General features: G+C 36.0%; 4 protein-coding genes and 1 long non-coding RNA gene across 6 annotated transcripts in view; 3 read left to right on the top strand and 2 right to left on the bottom strand.

The window, feature by feature from the left end:
• Positions 1–23,961, top strand: part of Pfdn4 (prefoldin subunit 4) — a 331,489-nt gene that overhangs the window by 84,427 nt on the left and 223,101 nt on the right. The gene's annotated exons all lie outside the window — the stretch shown is intronic.
• Positions 1–23,961, top strand: part of LOC117988228 (ommochrome-binding protein-like) — a 259,232-nt gene that overhangs the window by 203,977 nt on the left and 31,294 nt on the right. The gene's annotated exons all lie outside the window — the stretch shown is intronic.
• Positions 542–8,535, bottom strand: LOC117988217 (farnesoate epoxidase-like). Its single transcript, XM_034975331.2, has 9 exons — positions 8,418–8,535; positions 8,098–8,349; positions 7,142–7,367; positions 5,993–6,173; positions 4,776–4,875; positions 4,436–4,622; positions 4,076–4,193; positions 3,186–3,324; positions 542–992 (listed from the first exon to the last, which is right to left on the bottom strand). The coding sequence occupies exons 1-9, from the start codon at positions 8,494–8,496 to the stop codon at positions 802–804; spliced, it is 1,473 nt and encodes a 490-aa protein (XP_034831222.1). The 5' UTR covers positions 8,497–8,535; the 3' UTR covers positions 542–801.
• Positions 10,904–23,943, top strand: LOC117988224 (purine nucleoside phosphorylase-like). Of its 2 annotated transcripts, none has more exons than XM_034975339.2 (6): positions 10,904–11,161; positions 14,171–14,283; positions 15,227–15,405; positions 19,721–19,963; positions 21,899–22,042; positions 22,986–23,943. In XM_034975339.2, exons 1-6 carry the CDS (start codon positions 11,058–11,060, stop codon positions 23,187–23,189), a joined length of 987 nt encoding a protein of 328 aa, XP_034831230.1. In that variant the 5' UTR covers positions 10,904–11,057; the 3' UTR covers positions 23,190–23,943. The 2 variants fall into 2 exon arrangements, with proteins under 2 accessions (XP_034831230.1, XP_034831231.1); XM_034975340.2 differs by having other exon boundaries at positions 10,905–11,161; positions 14,171–14,265.
• On the bottom strand, positions 17,961–19,337 carry LOC138403289 (uncharacterized). The gene is made up of 3 exons (XR_011237574.1): positions 19,030–19,337; positions 18,476–18,704; positions 17,961–18,092 (listed from the first exon to the last, which is right to left on the bottom strand). It is a non-coding gene; the product is annotated as an uncharacterized lncRNA (long non-coding RNA).

Here is a 23,961-nt window from a genome sequence, read left to right as displayed (position 1 = left end):
GGACTTGGCTAGGAGAGTCCGCCGATTTCTTCACCTGTCGCCCTGACCCCCGGCCGTTTGGTCTCCCCTGCCGGGGTGTAATCCTCCGCCCGGTACAAATATGTATGTATGTAATGTTTATGTAGGTTTATTTATTTTTATGTATGTAAGTATATTATAACTCTTTTGGCTTTTATATGTATCTATTTTGTACACGGGCGTGAGAGCAAATAATATATGATAATAATAATATAGTAGTTTATTACATACTTCTTATGGTCGGATACAACGTAGGTAGGTAGTTATTTCCGATTTTTGTGCGAAAGAACATGACCTCGTTTGTCGTAAAGATGGAAAAATCCTTCGAGAACGAGAACGTTATGATAAGCTTTATTGTTCTACTTCACAATATATTGTCACGACTCTTATTGAACCTTTGCACTCTTTACTTGTTGTTAATATTACAATTGTGAATATTTTTGTTTGTTTATCAGTTTATCAGTTGTATTTCATAAGTTTGTTTTGTTACTTATTTTAAAAAAACATAAAATGAAACAAAAGCGTCTTGAGATTTTTTATTGATAAAAACAAACTATTAAGTATTTCTACTGATTAGATCGGTAGCTATACGTTTATAATATATTTTTTCCCTAATAACATCCCAAATAATTTTCTGGGACGCAATCATTGTTTTCAAAATAATTGTTAAATTTTCCACCTTTTCTTATCATAATATCAATATCTAACTTATTAACGGAATAAAATATTAAAGGTATTAGTATTAAGTACCTATTAAATCTTATTTGAAATCAATCGTCAATTTTACTTGTGCCTATATCTAGGTTCAAATACAATTCTGAATTCTTTTGCAGATAGAGTAACTCCGTCAATAGGTTCTGTACATGGATGAGCATCACCTTCGGGGATTTTAAGGTTGAACCTTTGCAGTAGATGTGTCAGAAACATGAACAGTTCTGAACGAGCCAATCCTTCGCCAATACACCTCCTTTTACCTGTTGGTATAAATAAGTGATTTAGGTACTTATTAAATCAGATTTCAATTTAGGTAGGTACTTATATTGTTAAAAAGGTCGTAAAATTATTTTACCAATTAATTTCGACAACTAAAATATTCCAAAATTCGAAAAGAACAGCTTATGCTTTAAAAATACAGTAGGTAGGTATAGTTCTTGCAGTTCACGAAGTAAGGTACACTAAATGTGTGTGTTTGTCAGCGCTTGCTCGCGACTGATTGGTCCGACATGCCAGCACACTTACGCAATAACCATGTAAACAACGTTACCACAAGTAAAGTTCACTAGCCTTCGTGAATTGCAAGAACTGTACCTAATCTGTACTCATACTTATTATAATAAAGAGGTAGGTTAGTTAGGTGGAACTACTGAACCAATTTTGAAAATTCTAGCTAGTAGGTAGGTACATCGTTCAGTGACAAAGGCTATATTTTATTTTACAAAAAAGAGATCCCTACGATAATAAGCTACCCGTGCGAAGCTGGGACGGGTGGCTTAGTAGGTAGGTATAGTATATACATATAATAATAATTTATTACGAACTCGCAACAGCAGAACGAATTACGAAAATTCACGACAAACTTTAGGATAGATTTGCGATGTTTGTAAGTATGTTTAAAGTAAATTTATTATAATAGTTAGTAGTTAGTACATTAAAAAGTAATAGCATTACAAATTATTTTCAAAGATAACCTTTGTGATAAAAGTACATACATCAATCATTCTTATCAATGGATTAATGAAATATGGTTTAAAAAGTGTGACTAAGAAATACCAGATTGAGTAGGTAGGTACCTAAGTAGGTACCTGAAAATTACAACACCAACATCAGATTGTTTGATATTGTTTTTAGCTGATGCCTAGGTAAACGGCATGTGTTGCAAAAACTGTACAAATTCTCGATTTAATCAGATGAACCATGCGCGAACAGGGTAACATAGGTAAGGTAACGAACAGATAGACGGACGGACGGACGAACAGGCATATTTAGATTTCGACAAAATTCTATAACGATCGTATTGATAAACTTCACCTTTTTAGGGTTCCTTAGCCAAATGGCAAAAAACGGAACCGTTATAGATTCGTCATGTCTGTCTGCCCGTCCCTATGCCACAGTCACTTTTTTCCGAAACTATAAGAACTATACTGTTGAAACTTGGTAAGTAGATGAATTCTGTGAACGCATTAAGATTTTCACACAAACATAGAAAAAAAAACAATAAATTACTGACAATTAAAAAAAAATTCATCAAACCTATACGTATATGGTTGGGGTATCTATGGATAGGTCTTCAAAAATTATATTGAGGTTTCTAATATCATTTTTGTCTAAACTGAATAGTTTGCGCGAGAGACACTTCTAAAGTGGTAAAACGTGGGGACACACGTTTTACCCCTGCCCCCCTAGCATGGGCAGGAGACAAAAATTTTATCCCCCAATTATATCCACTGACGAGGGATAAAATTTACTTGTCCACCTCTCAAAGCACGGCAACAGGGGAGAGAAGAAGTTTATCCCTAATTCGGGGACAATTTTATCCTCTACATTAGACGTGGGTTTAAGTTTATTCTCATAGAACTTAAAAAATCAAAACATGTCTCGCGGTACCTGTTGGGTTTAGGTTATGTTTGGGTTGTGTTTGGGTTATGTTTGTGTTATGTTTGGGTTGTGTTTGGGTTATGTTTGGAATATGGTTGGGAACCCCAACATAAACCCAACATAGGTCCCAAATACCAATTACCATTAACCCAATAAAGGTAAAGGAAAATATCCAAAAACCGAAAAGTCCCCCGTTTTATTCACTGTGGATAATTATATCCACCCGTGAGTCCATGCTCGGAGAGTGGATAAAGCTGTCGGAGGGGATAAAGATTTTATCCTTTCCCCGGGGAGAAAATTATATCCCCGCCCATGCTAACCCTGCTGTAACTTCTAAAATAAGAGAATGTTAAAAATAAAATATATGATATAAATATATGATGTAAAATATATGATGCAAACTTCCACCGAAAATTGGTTTGAACGAGATCTAGTAAGTAGTTTTTGATTTATCGTGCAAAATGTCGATAAAATACGATTGTAGTACGGATCCCTCAGTGCGCGAGTCTGATTCGCACTTGGCCGGTTTGTTTTGATTGAATTCGTTTCATATATACAACACATGTAATTACCGCTTCCAAAAGGCATGAGCCATTCATCTTGTATTAGGTTCCCTTCTTTTGTTAAGAAACGCTCCGGTCGAAACGTCGACGAGTCCTTCCAATGCACTCCATTATGGAGGTCGTGGATAGCAAGTAAAACACAAGTGCCCTGTGGGAAATATAACGGAATTATGAACCTTTTAAGCAATTGTGTAGATATGAAATTGTTTTATGATAAAGTGAAACTGTAAAACATTGTGAGGAAATCTGCATACCTGAGAGTTCTCCATACTTAGGTAATGTTCTAAAAGCTGTGTGAAGTCTGCCAGTCCGCCCTTGGTCAGCATTATTGACTATGGCTTAACTTCTTAAGCCTTTCTCATTCTGAGGGGGAGATCAGGATACCGGTAATCAATATAATAGGTACCTAGTGGACCGGCGATGGATTGACGATGATACCTAACAAGGTTTTTCTCGCAATTTCGCCCGTGTGGAGTTTTTTATAAAAGTATATCTAGTTATCTCGCTGGAATTTCTTAACATCCTCCCTTAGTGAGGTCTTAAGTTTCTTCTTTTTCTATCCTAGCTTGGTGGCTTAAATCTTGAGTTTTTACACTAGTAATTTGAGATATAGGTACGTTGATAATGATCTGTTGGTTTGTCTGTGATATACCTATCTATACAGATAATAATATAATATGTTATATTACTATATTATGTTAAATTACTCTATTATTATTATGTTATACAATATACATATTACATCTATTGCTCTACAATATGTAAGTAGGTATATTTAGATTGTTTCTAATGCAAGCTAGTAAACTTTAGTTCTTTTATGAGATAATGAAATAACTCTCTTTTAAACCTAATAACCTGTTTTTTATGTCAAGTAACATTTGATTTTATATTTACGTTACCTTAGGTATCGTGAAGTTTCCAAGCTTTGCATCTTCAAGGGCCATATGCGGGATGCCCACAGCAGCAACACTTGATATACGCAATGTTTCCAGCAGTACTGCTTCCGTGTAAACCATTCTGTTGAACAAGAATTTTTGAACAATACCTACAGTACGCGTATGTTTCAAGTTTTAACACGTACATTTTAAACTGCGTCATCAGATCGTCAGAATAAGTCATAAACTAATATTTTGTTGATGTCGAAGCTAAGCGCCTCAAAAACCAATAACAAAATTTATCAAGTAAGTACTTATACCTAACAGATATTTTATTACTTGTAATATAATCATCAGAATAATAATAATTATTATAGTTTATACTTGGATCTATCGCTCAAAGAAGGGTGCCGTGAAAATCCGATTTCAACGTCAATTTCGTTTCGCAGTTTCTTCTGAACTTCTTGATTTCTTACTATATGAAGAAGCATGAACACTGCTGTGTTGCTGACAGTTTCTACTCCTGCTTCGAGTAGATCGAGGCATATTACTTGTAGTTCTTCAAGAGAAACTAGAATAAACAAAATAGGAGAAAAAACATCGTGTTCTGTTTTGTTTTACAAATTGTCAAAGCAAGTAGTGATAGCGATATACAAATAATATATAGACTACAGCTGCCTTGAGTGAAATTCAGGCAAGCACAATAGCCTACAGGATAACATACAGGAATCGTTCTTCGAACAGTTCATTTCAATTAAAAACATGTCTATAACATCTCTGGGATTCGTTACATCGATTGTATTTTGATGTTCTTGTATTGTACTCTGGAATTTAAAAAGTTTAAATTGTAAGAAAACTTAGACTAACTTATAACAAAATAATTCACGTGGCATCATTCCACAATGGATAGATAAGGCTATAACATTTTCCAAAAAAAATGTAAGCCTTGTGTTGTCCTGAATAAGATTTGCAAAATACATAGGTAGGTACTATACATACAATATACTGTAGGTACCTACGTACAAACAATATTGAACGGAAAAACCTTGAACTTAAATTGAAACAGATTACAATCTAACGTGTACCTACCTACATCGTAGAATTTAAAGTTTCCTAATTTAAAAAAACTATCATGTTACACAGGTTACAAGTAAGTAACTTGTAACCTGTGTAACATGATAGTTTTTTTACCCTTTTTTGACATGAGGTTATTTATGGAACACACATTAATACCTAAAGGTTTAAATAACTATTTTCGTTGGAAATAATAATTATACTTAAGTAAAATAATAAATCGATTACTTACTATCCGATTGACCTAATTTTCATCACATATTCTTGACCCGATTATCTTAGAATTTATTACAACTCCTACTGTGAACTTATCATCTTTAGTACAAGAAATAAAAACACAACCTATATCCATACTAATATTATAAATGCGAAAGTGTGTCTGTCTGTCTGTCTGCTAGCCTTTCACGCTCCATCCGTACAACAGATTTGGACGAAATTTGGTACAGCGATGGCTTGCATCCCGGGGAAGGACATAGGCTACTTTTTATCCCAGATAAGCAAAGAGTTCCCACGGGATTTTTAAAACCTAAATCCACGCGGACGAAGTCGCGGGCATCATCTAGCATCATAATATCAAAAGCCTGTTCGAACTCTTAATTGACTAGAGATCTGATGGTTTGTTTAAGTTATCGTTTTTTCTATTGTTTACTTTATATCGTTCTATTACTTTATATTATTCACTTTCTTCTGTAAATAAGTCTACTTAGGTGCCTACCTATGTCGATTTGAAATTGCATTCTTCATTTTCATCTCGCTCTATATTTTATGTGGTTACAACATCAAATTAGTTGATCGAAACCTCAAGAAAAATCAAGAAGCAAAATCTTTGGAAGATTTAAAAATAACTAAGTATAAGCATTTACCTACCCGTAAAAATTCATACAGCGTGTTATGGATTGCATTAAGTTCTGTATAACCAATTAGATCCGGCATAAAATGTCTCAGGAATGGCAGGAAATTCAAAAGACCGCCACTCATATCAACAACCTTAAATGATCTGGTGATTAGATCACATAAAATTGTTAATTGCTTATTCGACAAATCGTACCTAAAAAGGCATATTTATTATAATCCATGCTAAGTAGTTATTAATATTATATGTTTAAATGCGAATTATATTATAGGACATCTCTCTAAGTCTAATATACTTAAACGAATTTAAATTTAGCGAAACGCCAAAAGAATCTACGCCAGTACCTCTGTTTGTCAGACTGTCTGCAAATTTTTACGGACAGATTTTAACTTAATTGGCGAGACTTGAGAAAACTTGCAAGAAGGGCATAGGCTACTTTTGGTCTTGGAAAATGAAGAGTTCCCATGGGATTTCAAAATAATGTTCATGCACATTTTAATAATAAACCTCTACGTTTTGCGGTTCGTTAACAAAAGAGATTCTTGCCGTTTTATTTCTTCTGTAGTAGGTACGGAACCCTCGGTGCGTGAGTCTGTCTCGCACTTAGCCGGTTTTTAGGGTTCCGTACTTCAAAAGGAAAAACGGAACCCTTATAGGATCACTTTGTTGTCTATCTGTCTGTCTGTCTGTCTGTCAAGAAACCTACAGGTTACTTCCCGTTGACCCAGAATCAGATATTTGGCAGATAGGATAGTAGGTCTTATAGCAGACATTAGGGGAAAAATCTGAAAACCGTTAATTTGTGGTTACCTCACACCAAAAAAAAAATATTGTGGTCATGAACTAATAATTAGTATTTTAAATTTTCGAAGTAAGATAACTATACCTACCTATCAAGTGGGGTATCATGTTATGAAAGGGCTATGCCTAAAGACCTATGCATTCTAAAATAGATTTTTATTTATTTTTATGCATCATAGTTTTTGAATTATCGTGCAAAATGTCGAAAAAATACGACTGTAGTACGGAACCCGCGGTGTGCGAGCATGACTCGCACTTGACCGGTTTTTCCTAGGATAGACAGCATTAATAAATTTTAAGGCTTCTTCGCAAACATATTATGCACACGTATTTTTAATGAATAAAATGAGGTTCCAATATACCTTTTGCCAGCCACTAATTTCCATAGGATATTGACGATACAAACATCAAACATGTGGTTGACCACTATAGGCATGCCAGCATTTACCATCCGCAATTCAATAAGTGCTTTACATTCTTCGCTTATATTAGCTTCCATAGATCGTGAACCATAACCGAAACATTTAAGGCATTTCAGGACCATGCGTCTTGTTTTATGCCACGTGGCTCCATCAGAAAATACTAATCCTGCAATCCATAATAATAATATTGTGAATATGAAGATAATATAGAAGCTGTGATAGCCTGGTGGTTAGAACGTCCGTCGTCCGCCTTCTAATCGGCCGATCCCGGGCACACACCTCTAACTTTTCGGAGTTATGTGCGTTTTAATTATTCAAATATCACTTGTTTTAACGGTGAAAGAAAACATCGTGAGGAAACCTGCATGCCTGAGAGTTCTCCATAATGTTCTCAAAGGTGTGTGAAATCTACCAATCCACACATGACCAGCATGGTAGACTATGGCCAAAACCCCTCTCAATCTGAGAGGAGACCCGTGCTCTGTAGTGAGTCGGTAATGGGTTGATCATGATGATAATAATATTGTAAATCCGAAAGTGTGGCTGTCTGTCTGTTTGCTAACTTTTCACGCCCCATGCGCTTTTAACCGATTTTGACGAAATTTTGTACAGAGATAGCTTGCATCCCGGGGAAGGAAATCTTTACCTTTTCAACACATCATGCTCATCCCGGAAATTCAAATAGTTTCTACAGGTTTCTAAAAATCCAAATAGAACTGATGAAGTAGAACTAGAGTAAGTACCTATGCAGGTTTCCTCACGATGTTTTCCTTATCGTAAAATTGCGCCAAGTGATCATTGCTTAAAACGCACATAGCTCCGAAAAGTTAGAGGTGCGTGCGAGGGATCTAACCCCGGACCCCCGATTAGAAGTTTTATGAAAGTGATGCACTTACCAAGTTTCTTATTGAACGATCGCAGTAAATAAAAAAATCCATTCGGTCTCCCGTCAAAAACATCTCTAGAAGACACTTCTTTAATCATATCTCTACCAGAAACAACTACAACATAGGTGTGGCCAAGTCGAAGTCCAAGTATGCTCCCATATTTCTTAGACCACTCTTGCCAAACACTATGATGGTACTTAAATTTCTTCAAACTTAACCAAAGTGATACTAAATTGCCTACTACGGGTATCAAAGGGGGACCTAAAATCACAAATAAAAGATGTCTTATAAAATAATTAACATAATCTTCTTGAAACGAAAAGATTAACCTGGAGGATATGACTCTGGTTTCTGTATAGCATCTTTTAATATAAGAAGAAATAAAATAAATATTAGTAAAGGCCACATCTTCCTTTTGGAAGTGAAATAATACTATTGAGACGAGAGTACAAGTACTTATTCGAGATAAAATCGGAAAACCTTACGTAATAATATAAGTTATTCTAACATTAGTTATTCAAATGTAAGTACTGTGATGTAAGCTATCCTGGATGTTACATGTACTTGCAAACACAATTTCAATTGGAGTTAATAAAATCAGTCTAAGACCTAAGTACACTTGACTCCAATAAAAATTAGCACTTTAAAACATCATATTTTACAAACAGATCTAGAAATCGAAAAATGATGTTCTCACACCCACAGTATTTTTAAAAGACCTATTCAACGATACCCCACACTATGGGGTAGACGAGAAAAAGAAACTCATACCCACTTTACATGTAGGGAAGCTACCCTTAAAAATATATTTATCACAATTTTATTTCACCAATTTGTCGGCGTGATTAATATTTATACCCATGCCAAATTACAGATTTCTAGCACTAATAGTGTCTAAGATTAACCGAGGACGGACGGACGGACAGACAGACGCACATGGCGAAACTATAAGGGTTCCTTGTTTACTACGGAACCCTAATAAAAATTAATCGCTGAATGTGTTGCTAAGCGCAAATATCGAGAACAGCTGAACCGATTTCTCTAATTCTTTTTTTATAATAGGTACCTACCTACCTATTCCTTGAAGTACGAGGATAGTTCTTACGGAGAGAAAAATTAAAAAATTGCCTGAAATGAATCGACTATTAGGCGGTACGAAGTTCGCCGGGTCAGCCAGTACATAATAGATAGAGATATCTATATAGCTTATGTCCATCTGGAATAATGTACCTTTTAAATAGGGAAAGAATTTTTGAATACTAATAATATTGTTGAATACCAATTGAATACACTGACTTTAACATCCTATATCTATAGTACAAGGAACCAAAAGCTTAATTTGCTATAATCCGCTGAAACAGACAAATCTGTATGGTGCATCATGCAGCATGCGATATGCACCGCCTGCCCTTCTACTGCTAAATATGCACAAAAAGCCAGCCACCAAGCAAGCGATACGAATCCCAAAACACACTCGGCGCACGTTTCGCCCAGACACCGGAGCATCTTCAGGAAATGTAGAGCTTCTATACAACATCCTACATCATCACAGATTACGTCCTTCATCCAAGCTTACAAACTTTAAGTACTTACCTCTTTATACCTAAGACATACCTAGGTATTAGTATAGATAGATGCAAGTATATTACCTAAGGCAGTGCCCTATCTAAACAATAGATACCACCAACCAACCACCAACTTCTTGCAACTCTCTGACAAATAAGAGGTACCTACCTCTATGTATACCTATTACATCGGATCAGCAAAACGTGATACTATCAGAAATTTCGTGTACCGTGGGCGGAGGATGTTTATGCTATGGGATACCAAGTAAGACCATGGTGGCCATATAAGTAATTGCTGACGGTCGAAACTCGATAATTTTTACGGCTAGTTACAATGTTACTAACAACTAGATTTAAGCCTGCCCCAGCATTGATCGCATAGCCAGGTCTAAAATAATATAACTTCAGATACTTACATCATACATGATACCTAGACCTACTTTAGTAGGTATTACGGACCTACCTACCTTTTATTTTTAAAAAACTTGAATGCCTGAAAGTTCTCCATAATGTTCTCAAAGGTCATCATCAATCCCAAAAATGTTTTTGTAAAGCGCTAAGCCAGAAGCTCGCAAAGGAGGTCCAGGTATTATAAGCTGACCTATAGTCAGCTTATAATATAAGGTTGCTCAACTAGACCAACATTTTACCTGCATGATTCATGGTGGTATGATTATAATGACTCGCATCAACTCATTTTGCTTTTATTAGTAGTCAAAACTTAACGGTAATCTAATGTAACTTTAATCTGCCTGTAGTGCAACTGGACCTTTAGCTGCTAAGAAGTTTTTTTATAGTAAAATTTGACAGATTAAAAAAACGTTCCCTGTGATTAATTCAGAATTAAAGATTAAGATTATGAATTACTTATTCTATTTTTGGGTATAAAAACGTCTTAAAATGTTCAGCGTAGATATTAATTATTTAGGTATGTCTTGGAAAAGTTTACCAAGATAATATAATCTCATTCCTCGATAATAATATTTATCCCCTTAGTCTAAACGTTGTTGTTAAGCACAGACCGAAAACGTAGTGCCTAGTGACAAAATAATAATTAAACCAATGTTTTGTCCTAGTCAAACTAAGCTTACTTAAAATTGAGACAAGTGAAATAATACAAGAAAATTGGTTCACTTGTTCTGATTTAGCAAATAACGCAAATAATAAGATTCATCATGTGAATAACATAATGACGTCTGTGTCTTGATAAGGGCTTACAGAATTTATATAAAGAAGTGATTCTGAATCGAACGACATAATACCTAATTGCTTGCTGTACGTCGAGCACTATAAAACTGTCCGAGAGTCCAAGTTATCGCATTTATTGACGTGTTATCGGACACTGAAGACCTCTCTGGTAGAATTATCAGTTGTTTGTTTGATTAAGTTTGATTCTGTGCAGTGATGGCTCCAATCCAAGCCGATGTTAATATGAATGGGAACAAGGCCGATTCAATCCCGAAAACGACTTTGCCTGAAGTTGAAACTGAAAACAATGGAAATAAACGGTAGGGGTCACTTTATTTTTAGTATAATATATTAGTTTTTTCCAATTACTACCTACCCATATTATAAACGCGACAGTTGTGTTTGTTTATTGGTTTGTCCTTCAATTATATTATGCAGCAACGGAGCAACAAATAACGTGGATTTTTTTGCATGGAGGGATTTAAAGGCTTGGAGTGTAACATAAGGTACATTTTATCCCTCAAAAAAAAAAGTGCCTACGGGATTTTTAAATAAATAAATAAATAAAAGCCTATGGTAGCAAGCATCAGCTAGTTAAAATACAACGTCTATAAACTATTTACCATCTACGAGTGGCAAGTATCAAAACGGACAACGGTTAAATTATTTACTAGAATTCTTGTATGATGACGTGCAATGGAACAATTAGGTACATGATGCATGTTGATTGCTGACTGAGCTAACTCAACTGGGGTTAATTGATAATGTCTCTATCAAACTGATATCAATGGCAAAATGGTTACGTGATTTCTTGATTTAGGTATGCGAAATTCTGTGATAGTATTATTAAGCGGCGATCGATCTAACGACCCCAGTAGAGAATTTAAATGTCGCTATATAAATACTTTTACCGGTAAAACCTGTCATAATTAGTTTCGGAGAATATCGCTTGTAATGAATCAATATACTTACCTACGATAATCTAGTTGACGCAGAACTACCTACCTATATTTGCTTTGCACCTGCTTTGTTTACAATTACAAGTAAATCGTTTTCACGAAGCCTTGTAATTGTAAACTCGTTTACTGTAGGCAATACATTCACCCTGTCTGTGCTTCGTTTAAAGGTTCCCTCGGTGATTAAACCTAAAGGTCCTTAATATATTTAGTTAAAAAACTGAAGAGCGCCTCTCCAGCCTATTCTTAGTGGTTCAAGGTTTCCACACCAAAAGGCACAAATATGAAGCTTCCATCGAAGTTTTCATATTTGCGTCTCTTGGCCCGTTCGGCAATGATGGCCGCTGCACCCGCCATTGAGAAGGCGTCAACACAGTCACCGCAGTGGCAACGGTGAGGCTGATTTATTGTGGCGCCAAGCCTAAGAACATTCAAAACAGAAAGTGTGGTATAGCTAACATAATCATGGGTCAGATCCTGCACTTCTGTGAAAATTTATAATTTTGCTTTTTGACATGACAAATTTATTATTTATTATTACTTTAATTGTAATTTTAACTTAATTTCATTTCAATTTTTTGTAAGTAGGTATATTTACGTTAGTTAGTAGTTTAATTAGTGTAATTGGGCTTTATGCCCGTTCTAATTAAATAATAGTAATAAATAAGTAAATAATAAATAATAACAATAATAATAGTGCCCAGGTTGGCAGAGGGGAGAGCATGTAGCCAATAGCCAGACTCTTTTGCAGAGTCGGCACATTCTTTTTTAGAGTTTGCCTCTGCTAATAAGGTGTCAAAAGTTTTATTGAAGTCGTCCCACTATCTCTGGGAAGAACGAGAAGCCAGCACTTGGCTGGGACTAAGTATGGACCATTCATTTCTTGCCTCTGCGAAGCAAGATACCTCTATTACTATTTACTAACTTACAATACATAATAATGTAAACATTCATCGAGAAATGTTCTGAATCAAAATAAAACTCAGTATTGTATTGTCAATCAGGGCACAAAAAGATAAGGTCGAATAAGTTATCTCGCCAAACTTTTCCAATATCCTACATTGTACCTAGCTAGGTACCTATACCCATTAATTATAATTTTATATGACTAGCAGCAGCTGATGCCTGCGATTATTTCGTTTGCGCGGGTCTAGGATTTTATTAATCCCGTTTTTAGGGTTCCGTACCTCAAAAGGAAAAAAGGAACTCTTACAGGATCACTTCATTGTCTGTCTGTCGTGTCTGTCAAAAAAACCTATAGGGTAGGTACTTCCCGTCGACCTAGAATCATAAAATTTGGCAGGTAGGTAGGTCTTATAGCACAAGTAAAGGCATAAATATGAAAACCGTGGATTTGTGGTTACATCACACAAAAAAAACTAAAATGTGTTAATGAACAAATAAATAATTAGTATTTTCAATTTTCAAGGTAACCTTACTATACCTAGTGGGTCATCTGAAAGGGCTTTTCTGTACATTCTAAAACAGATTTTTATTTATTTTTATGCAAAATAGTTTTTGATTTATCATGCAAAATGTCGAAAAAATACGACTGTAGTACGGAACCCTCGGTGCGCGAGTCTGACTCGCACTTGACCGGTTTTTATTTTTATTTTCTGCGATAAATAGTAATACCTACCTAGTCTTAGGTATGCCACTCTCCACGTCTTTAACTTCATATTGCAAATATCACATCGATCGCGTTGTTCCGTTGAGGCATGATTGAAGGACAAACAAACACCTTTTTGCATATATGTGGGTAGTGATAATAAATGATATAATATATTATATGTAAACACATACTTACTTTAACTTATAAAGTTTTTACAATGTTTTTACGTAAAACAAAATACATAATTTATTATGTTCTAACTATACTCATTCATGATATTATAATAAGTAGGTATGTATGTACCTACCTATCTACACCGTATCTACATTATTCATAAGACATTATCAATTAACAATTAAGCAAATATACTAATCTTATGTCCAGTTACCAGTTACTTATTATTTATAGACAATCACAAAACTAAGCACAATCACAATAAAACTTGCAGATGTCATTGTGCAAAATATTGCGGAAATTACTTTCCACTGAAAAAATTGCAAAAACTTGACTTGTTGCGACTGCGAGTGTTTGTTAAACCATATTAGAGGCAAAGTGCAAGCTTGCCAGAGTTGATTTCTGCATGATTTTTATTGCTAGTAGACACTTTGGACTTAAATCTATCTAATAATACATAATGTTTTTACCTACCTACCTAATAGTCAAGTAGGTATGTCTTTTTTTACATTGATTAGTTTGTAGGTATGTAGGAAATGTCGTTTCTGACCTTGATTTATTTTAATAAGGCATTTCTGTCCTTTCAGGTATTCATATGAGATGCTTGTTGAGACTGCAAACTTCCTCTTATCTAGAACTACAGTGAGACCCATGATTGGTGTTATATGCGGCTCTGGGATGGGTTCGTATTGGAACGAGGGTATATATTATTGCTTATGATAATAATGAGCATGGGTACCATCACGACGTCATTGCTTTAATAATAACACTAGCTGATGCCCGCGCTGAAACTTCGTCCGCGTGGAGTACCTACACAAATCAATCCCCTACTTTCCTTCCTCCTCAGGGGGACGGAGGATATCTACGTCATAACATGTAGCTATCTGCATGCCAACAGCCCGATCCGTCAAGTAATTTGAGCTGTGCGTTGATAGATTAGTCAGTCAGTCAGTCAGCTTTTCCTTTTAGGTATAAGTATATTTAGACTAGATGATTTCTGATACTTTGTCCACGTAGATTTACTAAAAGTAGCTTATATACTAAATAAAATAACATCATGATTATGTATATACCTACCATACCAAGTAAACAAATGAAGTCCGCGACTTCGCCTACGAGAGTTTATGATTATTTTTTTTAATCTCGTGACGACTCCTTGATTTTCCGGGGCAGAAAGAAGCCTATGTCTGTCCCTGGGATGCCAGCTATCTCTGTACCAAATTTCACCAAAAGTCGATTAATTTGGTAATTTACGGACAGATAATTAATCAGACAATTTGTAGCTCTATTAATTAAATACAGCTCGTAATAGTCATAATAAGCTAAATTAACGAAGTTAATACATGCAATCTTTGGAATTATTAGGGTTCCGTATATCAAACGCCCCTGTGAAAAAGGACCCCGGTTGGGTTCGAAAGTAGTCGGGCTAACGTCGACTAAATACTTACTTGAGAAAAGCTGGTTTCTTTTACATTTGTAATATCAATGTCTTATAGCTCAAGTCAAGGGAAAATGCGAAAACCGTGGATTTGTGGTTACATTTAAAAAAATCAAAAGTTTTACCTACTTACTTCTTGTGCGATAGTACGGAAACCTTCGTGTGTGAGTCCAACTGGCTCTTGACCGGTTTTTTCCAAACGCAGGTTCACTGGCTGAGAATATAGCAGACGCGCAATGTGTTCCATATGACGAGATTCCTAATTTTCCAATAAGCACAGTGGAGGGTCACCACGGCCAGCTAGTATTTGGGCATCTAAATAATGTTCCAGTGGTTGCAATGCAAGGCCGTTTCCATTATTATGAGGGATACCCACTTTGGAAGGTAAGTTCATCCTTAGTTAAAGTTTCTAAGTTAAAAGTTTTTTCTGGAAAAAAAAACGGCCAAGTGCGAGTCAGGCTCGCGCAATGAGGGTTCCGTATACTACGGTCGTATTTCTTCGACATTTTGCAGGATAATTCAAAAACTATGATACATAAAAATAAATAAAAATTTGTTTTAGAATGGACAGGTGAAGATCTTCCATATGATACCCCACTTGATATAGTTATCTTACTTAGAAAATAGAAAATACTAATTTTATTAGTTCATGACCACAATTTAATTTTTTTTGTGTGATGTAACCACAAATTCACGGTTTTCAGATTTTTCCCCAAATGTCAGCTATAAGATCTACCTACCTGCCAAATTTCATGATTCTAGGTCAACGGGAAGTACCCTATAGGTTTCTTGACAGACAGACAACAAAGTGATCCCATAAGGGTTCCGTTTTCCTTTTGAGGTACGGAACCCTAAAAATTAGACGGCGATCCTCCTCTCTATTGAAAAAATTGTATAATTAGTAAAAATAGTATAATAGACCGACAAAACATCACATAGACACTTATAGTTTCTGGTCACATAGGTATGAGTGACAGAGACAAAGCCGAGGCCGAAGTCTCATTCTAAAGGTCGATGTACAATAATATTTCTTGCCGGCTACTGTAAATTCTACACCGGCGTAGTACGTACTTATACCTATAAGTAAAGCCCAACTAATATGTTGGTATTTACTAGTAGCCTAGGGATGCAAATTGTTGAAACGTCTCAATTGACTGATGCAACGAGCTTGAAACGTTGATGTTCAGTCAAAAGGTTATCTAACTTTTAATGACGATTACGATAACTATCGAATCTACATTCGTATTTACAACAACAATAGATAAATAAATATGCGTAATAAGTATTTTCAAAAAGCCAAACGAATGATTTAGATACCTATATTAGGTAATTATTTATAGCTTTTATCGTCAAATTTACGTTTTGGTTCGGACTTCGGAATCGGAATGCCTTATAGAATTAGAGCCTGTGAGCGCCAGACCTTTGTTTTTATAAAAAAACTGAAAAAAATTCTGCGCATTGATCACGGGCTCTTAGTCCATTAGCTTTCTTACCGACCTTTCGGTCAGTTACCAGCCAGCTAGAAACTCGGCGGTTGATCTTTTCAACGATTCGATGGAGGTCAATCACGGCATATATCATCTCTCAATATTATAGTAGTAGATACTTGACGGGTTTTTAATTTAAAACCGGCCAAGTGCGGGTCGGACTCACGCACGAAGGGTTCCGTATCATTATCTATAAAAACGGGCAAAAAAAAATTACGTTTGCCACGTCAAAAAATCACGTTGTTTTTAATTTTCCGGAATAAAACGTAGCATTTATGTCCATTGTCCACCTCCGGGATGATGAATACCTACCTACCTACTTTATTTTTAGTTACCTACCTATTAGAAAAACTTGAATCGGCGAACCTATACTTACCGGTCCGGTAACACACCTACTTTTGTCACGAACAAGATACTACCACCACAAATGTATACTAAATATTTTATCCAAGATTACCACAGATACTACATCGTATTATTAGGTGTAGGTATAATAATATTCTGTTACTAAGCGTAAGCGACTACCTACCTACCTTTGATTCAATGTCGTAGACCTTCCTGTATAAAATTATATGTACCTACCTAGCTGTAGCTAACTGCATTGAAATTTTGCGTTTCAAATTTCGCCGCGAAAACGCTACCTGCCATCGTTCTAGATTCAGCTGTCATAACGTCACACGGAATGATAAGCAACGGTGTTTTCTTAGTGAAATACATTACAATTTCCATCAATGTGACTTCGCAGTCGGAATTAACATGGCGACTACAGTCGGTATCATCAATCATGCGTTTTGGATCACGGAACAGAAAGAACAGTGGAAGTGCAATTCACCAAAATTACTATAGGAACCGCTGTCGCCAAACTCATACAAATATACCGATAGTCATATATTGCACTACAAAGAAACAAATCATTTGATTTGTCGTTTAAGTTTAGTCAAAACTAGCCTACGTCACAGATTTGGAAACAAACCCTGACGTTCTAGAAATAAGATTTATTTTGCTTTAGCGGAAGAACGTATTTACGAGCTATAGTCACACTCACGTCACACTAGATTCAATTGTCCAATTAATTCCGCTACTTGACCATAGATGGCGGTATTCTAAGTGGTAGCAATTATGAACTTAATTACGTTAAACATATGGTTGACATTTGCGTGATCGGTCGATTTTTTTTCCTCCTCAGCTAAGGCCGCACCACGTAGCTCAATGAATTACCTATCGATATCGATAGATACTCGTTATTTTGTTAAATAAAATTAAAAAGGTAATTATAAAATTGAATAAAAGTGCTGGTATGTATGCAATATGCATGCCTTTTACAAGTATGCACAATAAATACTGCAACGTATGAAAATAGTTAAATTTTATTTATTGCCCTTGAAATAAAACATATTTGTTAAGAAACTGGCGTTTCGAAAGTCTTATTTTTAATTAATTTTAATAAACGGTGTATGCGACCATTTATGTATATATTTTTCGACTATTGCCTTCATTAAATCGGTAACGTGATTAGACGCAGGAATCTCCGAATCACTTTGTCTTTTTGAAGAACCTGGAGTGACCACATTTATCATTTTGTGGCTGAAACCAAAATTAAATTTTGAGAATAAATCCGTACTAATATTATAAATGCGAAAGTGTGTCTGTCTGCTAGCTTTTCACAGCTCAACCGTTCAACCATTTTTGATGAAATTTGGTACAGCGATAGCTTGCATCCCGGGAAAGGACATAGGCTACTTTTTATCCCGGAAAGTTGAAAAGTTCCCACAGGATTTTTAAAAACCTAAATCCACGCGGACGAAGTCGCGGGCATCATCTAGTACCTATATAAAAATGAATAGGGGAAAATTAATTAGTGTGTTTATGAATTAAATTTGATATTTAGTCAGTCAATCTTCATACAAAAATATAACTAAGAGGTGGTGTTGTTTTGTATTATAATATCAAGTATTTTCAATACTTACTGAAAGTAATAAAATAAAACAAGGTTACTTACTTGATTAAAAAACTTAACGATTTTCATTGATGGCAGCGCAGTAGGTTTCGTATATCTATATCCTTTATTTGATATTATAAAATCGACTTCTAAAAAAATGTTCAGAGCATAATATCATGCTTGATTTGGTTGGCATCCAATTAACTCTACCCGTTGCATCTATCCATTTCTCTTTGATGCTTGCATCTTTGGGAAACCTAAAAATATTTTAAATGAAGGTTAGAGGAACTACTGATGTCTATTTAGTGATCAATGCAACGTCTCACTCATTAATAAATTATAATTATTGCGTTACTATTTATTTATATCCTTGTATCGATATCAATCGATAAATTCAATATTCGACTTGGCCACATCACTACTTGAGTAGCGAACACGGAGCGAAGTACTTTCGGCATAGAATCAATCCAAAATAAACTTTATCTTAATTGGTTAAGGTTGATTTTGACTAACCGTTCTATTAAATATTAGTAAATTGAAATAAATTAAGATTTTATAGAAAACAATGAAAATCGTACTTACCGATGATACGAAACACCTCCATTTTTAAGATTTTTTCTCCTACTATCATTTTTACACTCCAAAACGGAACAGTAACATTGCTAGGGCAATATGAATTTGTCGCGAGACTACCAACTCCACGCGATGTTAGAACGCGACTGGGATCAGTTTTACGTAACTACGCTTAATTGTGGCACGCGTGCCACGCCTACTTAGCACTTCCACTGTTTTTTCTGTTCCGTGTTTTGGATATTTGTAAAACAGATTGAAAAAGTGAAATCTTTAAGTAAAAACTTCATTAAGTATATTATAAATTATAATTTTAAAAACTGAAATTAACATTTTTCGATTGCTTATTGCTAATACTATCTTGATTACACCTTCATTTTTTATTATTGCCACTGTTTAATTTTTTTTAATGAAGATGTGCTACGAGTTATGCCTCGTAGGTAACACATATTCTTTTAAAATAAATAATTTCATGAAAATAGTTTTTTACCGTCGACCGATAGAATGATAAGAATACAAGTTAGAATGATGAGATTTATCTATAAAAGTTACAACTATTTTCTGTAAGTACTTACTTACACGCGTACTTATGCGACACCGTGACGTGCGACCGATGCGTACTTATGTACCTAGTACCTACCTACCTCTACCTAGTACCTATTACTACCTTTACTAATAAACCTGTTTCTCAACTTGATTTCAGTGCTGTTTACCAGTCAGAGTAATGAAGCTACTCGGGGTGAAGACACTAGTCGCAACGAATGCCGCCGGAGGACTTAACCCTGGCTATAAAATCGGCGATTTGATGATCGTAAAGGACCACATCAACATGATGGGCTTCGCTGGTAACAATCCCCTACACGGACCCAATGATGAACGATTCGGACCACGCTTCCCACCGATGAACAAAGCATATAATTACGAGTACAGGAAGATTGCGAAAGAGGTAAGGAAACTTTAGTAGGTATATACTTACCTAATTAGTAAGTATGTACCTAGGTACTTTTTTGCTAACGGGGACAATCTTAAGATATCCGATGTCCTGGGGAAGAAATCGGGTTATGAAGGATTTTTACCTTAATCTAATTCCGGCTCCGAGATCTTATAAGAACGCATAGGTGCACCCATTAGTACCTACAAGTCCTACAACCTACCTACTGTTATCGAAAATCACTTCAAGACTGCAGCTCAGAAATTCAGAATAAGTACATACCTAATAGTACAGGTAACTACAGTAGAAACGGGTAACATCGCATTGATCTATGTAGAAAATCAGCGTTGTCGAGCTATACAAACTTGTACTAAGGTTCCACTGACCTTGCGCAGTAACTCTCAACTTTTTTACCTATTTATGTAAAAGTCCTGTAAGTAGGTAGATAAATTCTTTACGTAAAACCCTACCGAATAGGCAGGCTACGGCTCTGAAATATTGTCTCTGTTGACGCAGGCTCCCAATATAGGTTCCTATCTTTTGTCTCACACATAAATTGGACTAAGAACCAGCGCGTGACAGACCTTCGTTATTTCATAAAAGCTGAAAGTTTCTCTGCATATTATCCCCAACACTGGGAGGAACTTTTGTTTGGATATTTGTTTGGATCATGGTGGCTTTGGGAGATAACAGGTAATAAAGTTTAAAAGTTTAAAGGCAGGGGATTGCCATGACACTAATACTGGAATTCGTAGTCAAGATAGGATAGGAGCTTCTTCAGCGAACGATTCAAACGATATGTGTCATATTCAACCTTTATGCAATGCATACCTACATTAAAGTTATGTATGACACATATCCGAATTGCCCCCTGAAGAACCCGCTATCTAAATGTCTGGCAATGCATGACGTGATTTCTAATACTATTCCGAAGAAAGTATAAAAAAATTAGACTTTATCTACTTTGACTAAGATTTTTTACACCTTTATTACCTGTTATCTTCCAAAGCCGTGATCCAAACCACAGATGAGTGAATAATAGTTTCTCTAATCTGTGATCCAAACAAACATTCCACCCAGTGTTGGGGACAGTGAGAAACTTGCAGCTTTTATAAAATATCGACGTATCAAGGTCTGGCACGCGCTGGCTCTCTCTTTAGATGTCTTTTAGTTCTAAAAACGTCATGTCAAACGATTAGGTACAGTATACTTATACAATGAACGAAGATTAGTGTTTTGTGTATTAGAGATTAACGTGCTCATTGTTACGAGTAGGTACCTACCTTCTATTCTACTGTTCATATTTACGACGTATCATTTCAAGATAATAATATAATAGGCTTAGAATAACAACCCAATAGGTTATCTTGAGGTTTGAACTGATGTAGCTGTACCTAAAGAATGAAGACGTCTTGTTTAAAAATCCGGTCAAGTGCGATAAGACTCGCTCTTCGACGGTTCCGTAGCTTGGAAATAAACATACAGTACGCAGCAGAAAGTAATGTACCTTTAGAATGACATTTCGGCTTTGTAGAGCGTTGTCTCTATCACTCATATGACGACACCTATATGACGTTTTGTCGGTCTCAACGACAGGGACAATGCTCTACAAATCTGCTATCTCCTTCTAAATGTCGATGTACATTACTTTCTGCCGCGTAGGTACTGTAAGTTATGTAGATATAGATATAGGTATCTTTTATCTGGACCGCAAAATTGTTTGTTTGTAATAGGTAGTTAATTTCTGATTTCTAAAAAAACTGTTATACCTATTAGAGTGATTAGAGACTTCGTTAAATTTTTCCTAAATAGTTTATGTAAACCTCTGTCATAGGTATTTAAATACCTACCTACTAAGTATGTATACTTCCTCAGTTCAAAAGTAAGTATCAGGAACAGGTTAATGATTATTTATTGATGTACCTATTTATATTTAAAAAAATCTTGCAGGTTGCCAAAGAGTTGAACATACAAGATATAGTAAGGGAAGGCGTGTACACGTGTTTGGGAGGCCCTAACTTTGAAACTGTGGCTGAAATCAACATGCTTAAAATGGTCGGCGTCGATGCTGTAGGCATGTCTACAGTGCATGAGGTAATTTTCTAATTTTATTCAGGTACAAGTTGGCCCTTGACTGCAATCTCACCTGGTGGTGTGATGATGCAGTCTAAGATGGAAGTGGGCTTAACTGGAAGGGGCTATGGCAGTTTTTGCTAAGCCCTAACCCCTTTCGTTTCTACACGGCATTGTACCGAAACGCGATTTTATTTTATGTTCCAGTAGCGTCTAAAACTAAACAACCTACCTATATAATACAAACTGACTCGTTGTTCTAGCATATAAGACTGGTGACGAGGTCGTAGGTTCGATTCTCGCGTTGGGCCAAAGATAGTTAGTTATTAGGAATTCTCAGTAGGTAGCCCAGAGTTAGGAAGATGGAGATGAGGACTACGAGAGTTACGGAATAGAGTTACTCAGCGGGCGATGGAGAGAGCTATGCTTAAAGTTTCTCTACGTGATCAAATGGGAAATGAGGAGATCCATAGGAGAACCAGAGTGACCGTCAAGTTCAGTGGGTTACAAAACTGAAGTGGCCCAATGAGCAGGGCACATACCCTAAAAACCGATAGACGCTCCAGCTCATTGGGATCCTAGGGTCCCAATGAGCTGGAATGGCGACCTCGCACCGAAAAGCGCAGTGTTGGAAGACCCCTCACTAGGTGGACGGACGATATCAAACGCATCACAGGGAGCCACATGGATTAAGGCGGCAGCAAGACCGTGGCGTGTGGAAGTCTCTACGGGAGACAAATTATGTCTAGCAGTTGACAGCTATCGGGTACCCCGTTATCCTATCATTTGACTTCGCTGAATTCAGCCATCAAACAAGCTAAATTATAACTGTGTGCATGGAAATTATAACTATTTATATGCGTGAGGATATCCTTACGAGAGACCTATGCCCAGCAGTGGACGTCTTTCGGTTGATGATAATGAGTTTAAATTGTTTATAACCCCTACTTACCTTATCTTTCAGGTGATCACAGCGAGGCATTGCGATATGAACGTATTTGGACTATCTCTAATCACAAACGAGTGTGTAACAAGCTATGCGCACGATTCTGAAGCCAACCACGAAGAAGTCCTGGACGTAGGGCGTATGCGGCAGGATATATTGAGGAGATACATCTCAAAACTCGTCGATAGGTTTGCTGCGATACTGAAAAGCGATAGTCCCTGAAGCTATAACTCACGCTACTTCTGATGGAAACGCTACTTTTTTTTAGATCTTATACCGTAATATATCGTATTTATATTTATTAAAAGAAGGTACTTCTTAGTTGTTACCTACTTTTATTTTTAAAATGTAACAATAGCTAGATATATGTACTATGTAGGTATATGTACCTACTTTCTGCTAAATTCTTATTAAGTGTTATTTAATATGCTAAGAATTGAATGAATTTGATGCCATTTTATTTTATTTAGTATAAGTACTGTATAGTTTGCGACAGGTCGAGATGCCAATCGGGGTATGAGGCGGGGGGACGCCACGCACACCCGCACATCACCCACCACGCTATCCCGCACCGGGTTAGCACGGGTGTGCGGGGCGTCCCCACCCCGATTGCCATCTCGACTTCAATACATCAATTAAAAAATATCAATAAGTAATTTTACTTAGATTATATTATAATTTAAATAAGTAACTAACTAAAGGTAGCATTTAAGGGCACTCGATAGCAAGCTCGCAAATCACAATCATTTGAATTAAGTAGTTACTTCCTACCTAACATCAATAAAAAGTTCATAAAAACTACTATGACCTGACTGTCTTCTCGAACTTCGGAGGTCTAATGTAAAGTATTTAACTGAAAATAATCATATTCAGACTTGATATCAATAGAGCTTTCTACCTGCAATACGTGTTTTTTTATTTAAGTATGAATCAATCCCTAGACCCTAGACGATAAATATATTAATCTTTATTTTTAGAGGTTTTTTTCACTTTG

The sequence above is a fragment of the Maniola hyperantus genome, chromosome 14 (genome assembly GCF_902806685.2).
Source record: "Maniola hyperantus chromosome 14, iAphHyp1.2, whole genome shotgun sequence".
NCBI classification, from domain to species: domain Eukaryota; kingdom Metazoa; phylum Arthropoda; class Insecta; order Lepidoptera; family Nymphalidae; genus Maniola; species Maniola hyperantus.
This window is presented reverse-complemented; position numbering and strand designations above follow the sequence as displayed.

Excerpts from the sequence above, each read along its gene's own strand:
- LOC117988217 (XM_034975331.2), bottom strand. The coding sequence starts at position 8,496 with ATGTGGCCTTTACTAATATTTATTTTATTTCTTCTTATATTAAAAGAT. Across the intron at positions 8,350-8,417 it reads ACCAGAGTCATATCCTCCAG|GTCCCCCTTTGATACCCGTA; the intron begins GTTAATCTTTTC and ends TTGTGATTTTAG. Across the intron at positions 6,174-7,141 it reads AAATTAGTGGCTGGCAAAAG|GTACGATTTGTCGAATAAGC; the intron begins GTATATTGGAAC and ends ATGCCTTTTTAG.
- LOC117988224 (XM_034975339.2), top strand. The coding sequence starts at position 11,058 with ATGGCTCCAATCCAAGCCGATGTTAATATGAATGGGAACAAGGCCGAT. Across the intron at positions 14,284-15,226 it reads GGGTTCGTATTGGAACGAGG|GTTCACTGGCTGAGAATATA; the intron begins GTATATATTATT and ends TTCCAAACGCAG. Across the intron at positions 15,406-19,720 it reads AGGGATACCCACTTTGGAAG|TGCTGTTTACCAGTCAGAGT; the intron begins GTAAGTTCATCC and ends ACTTGATTTCAG.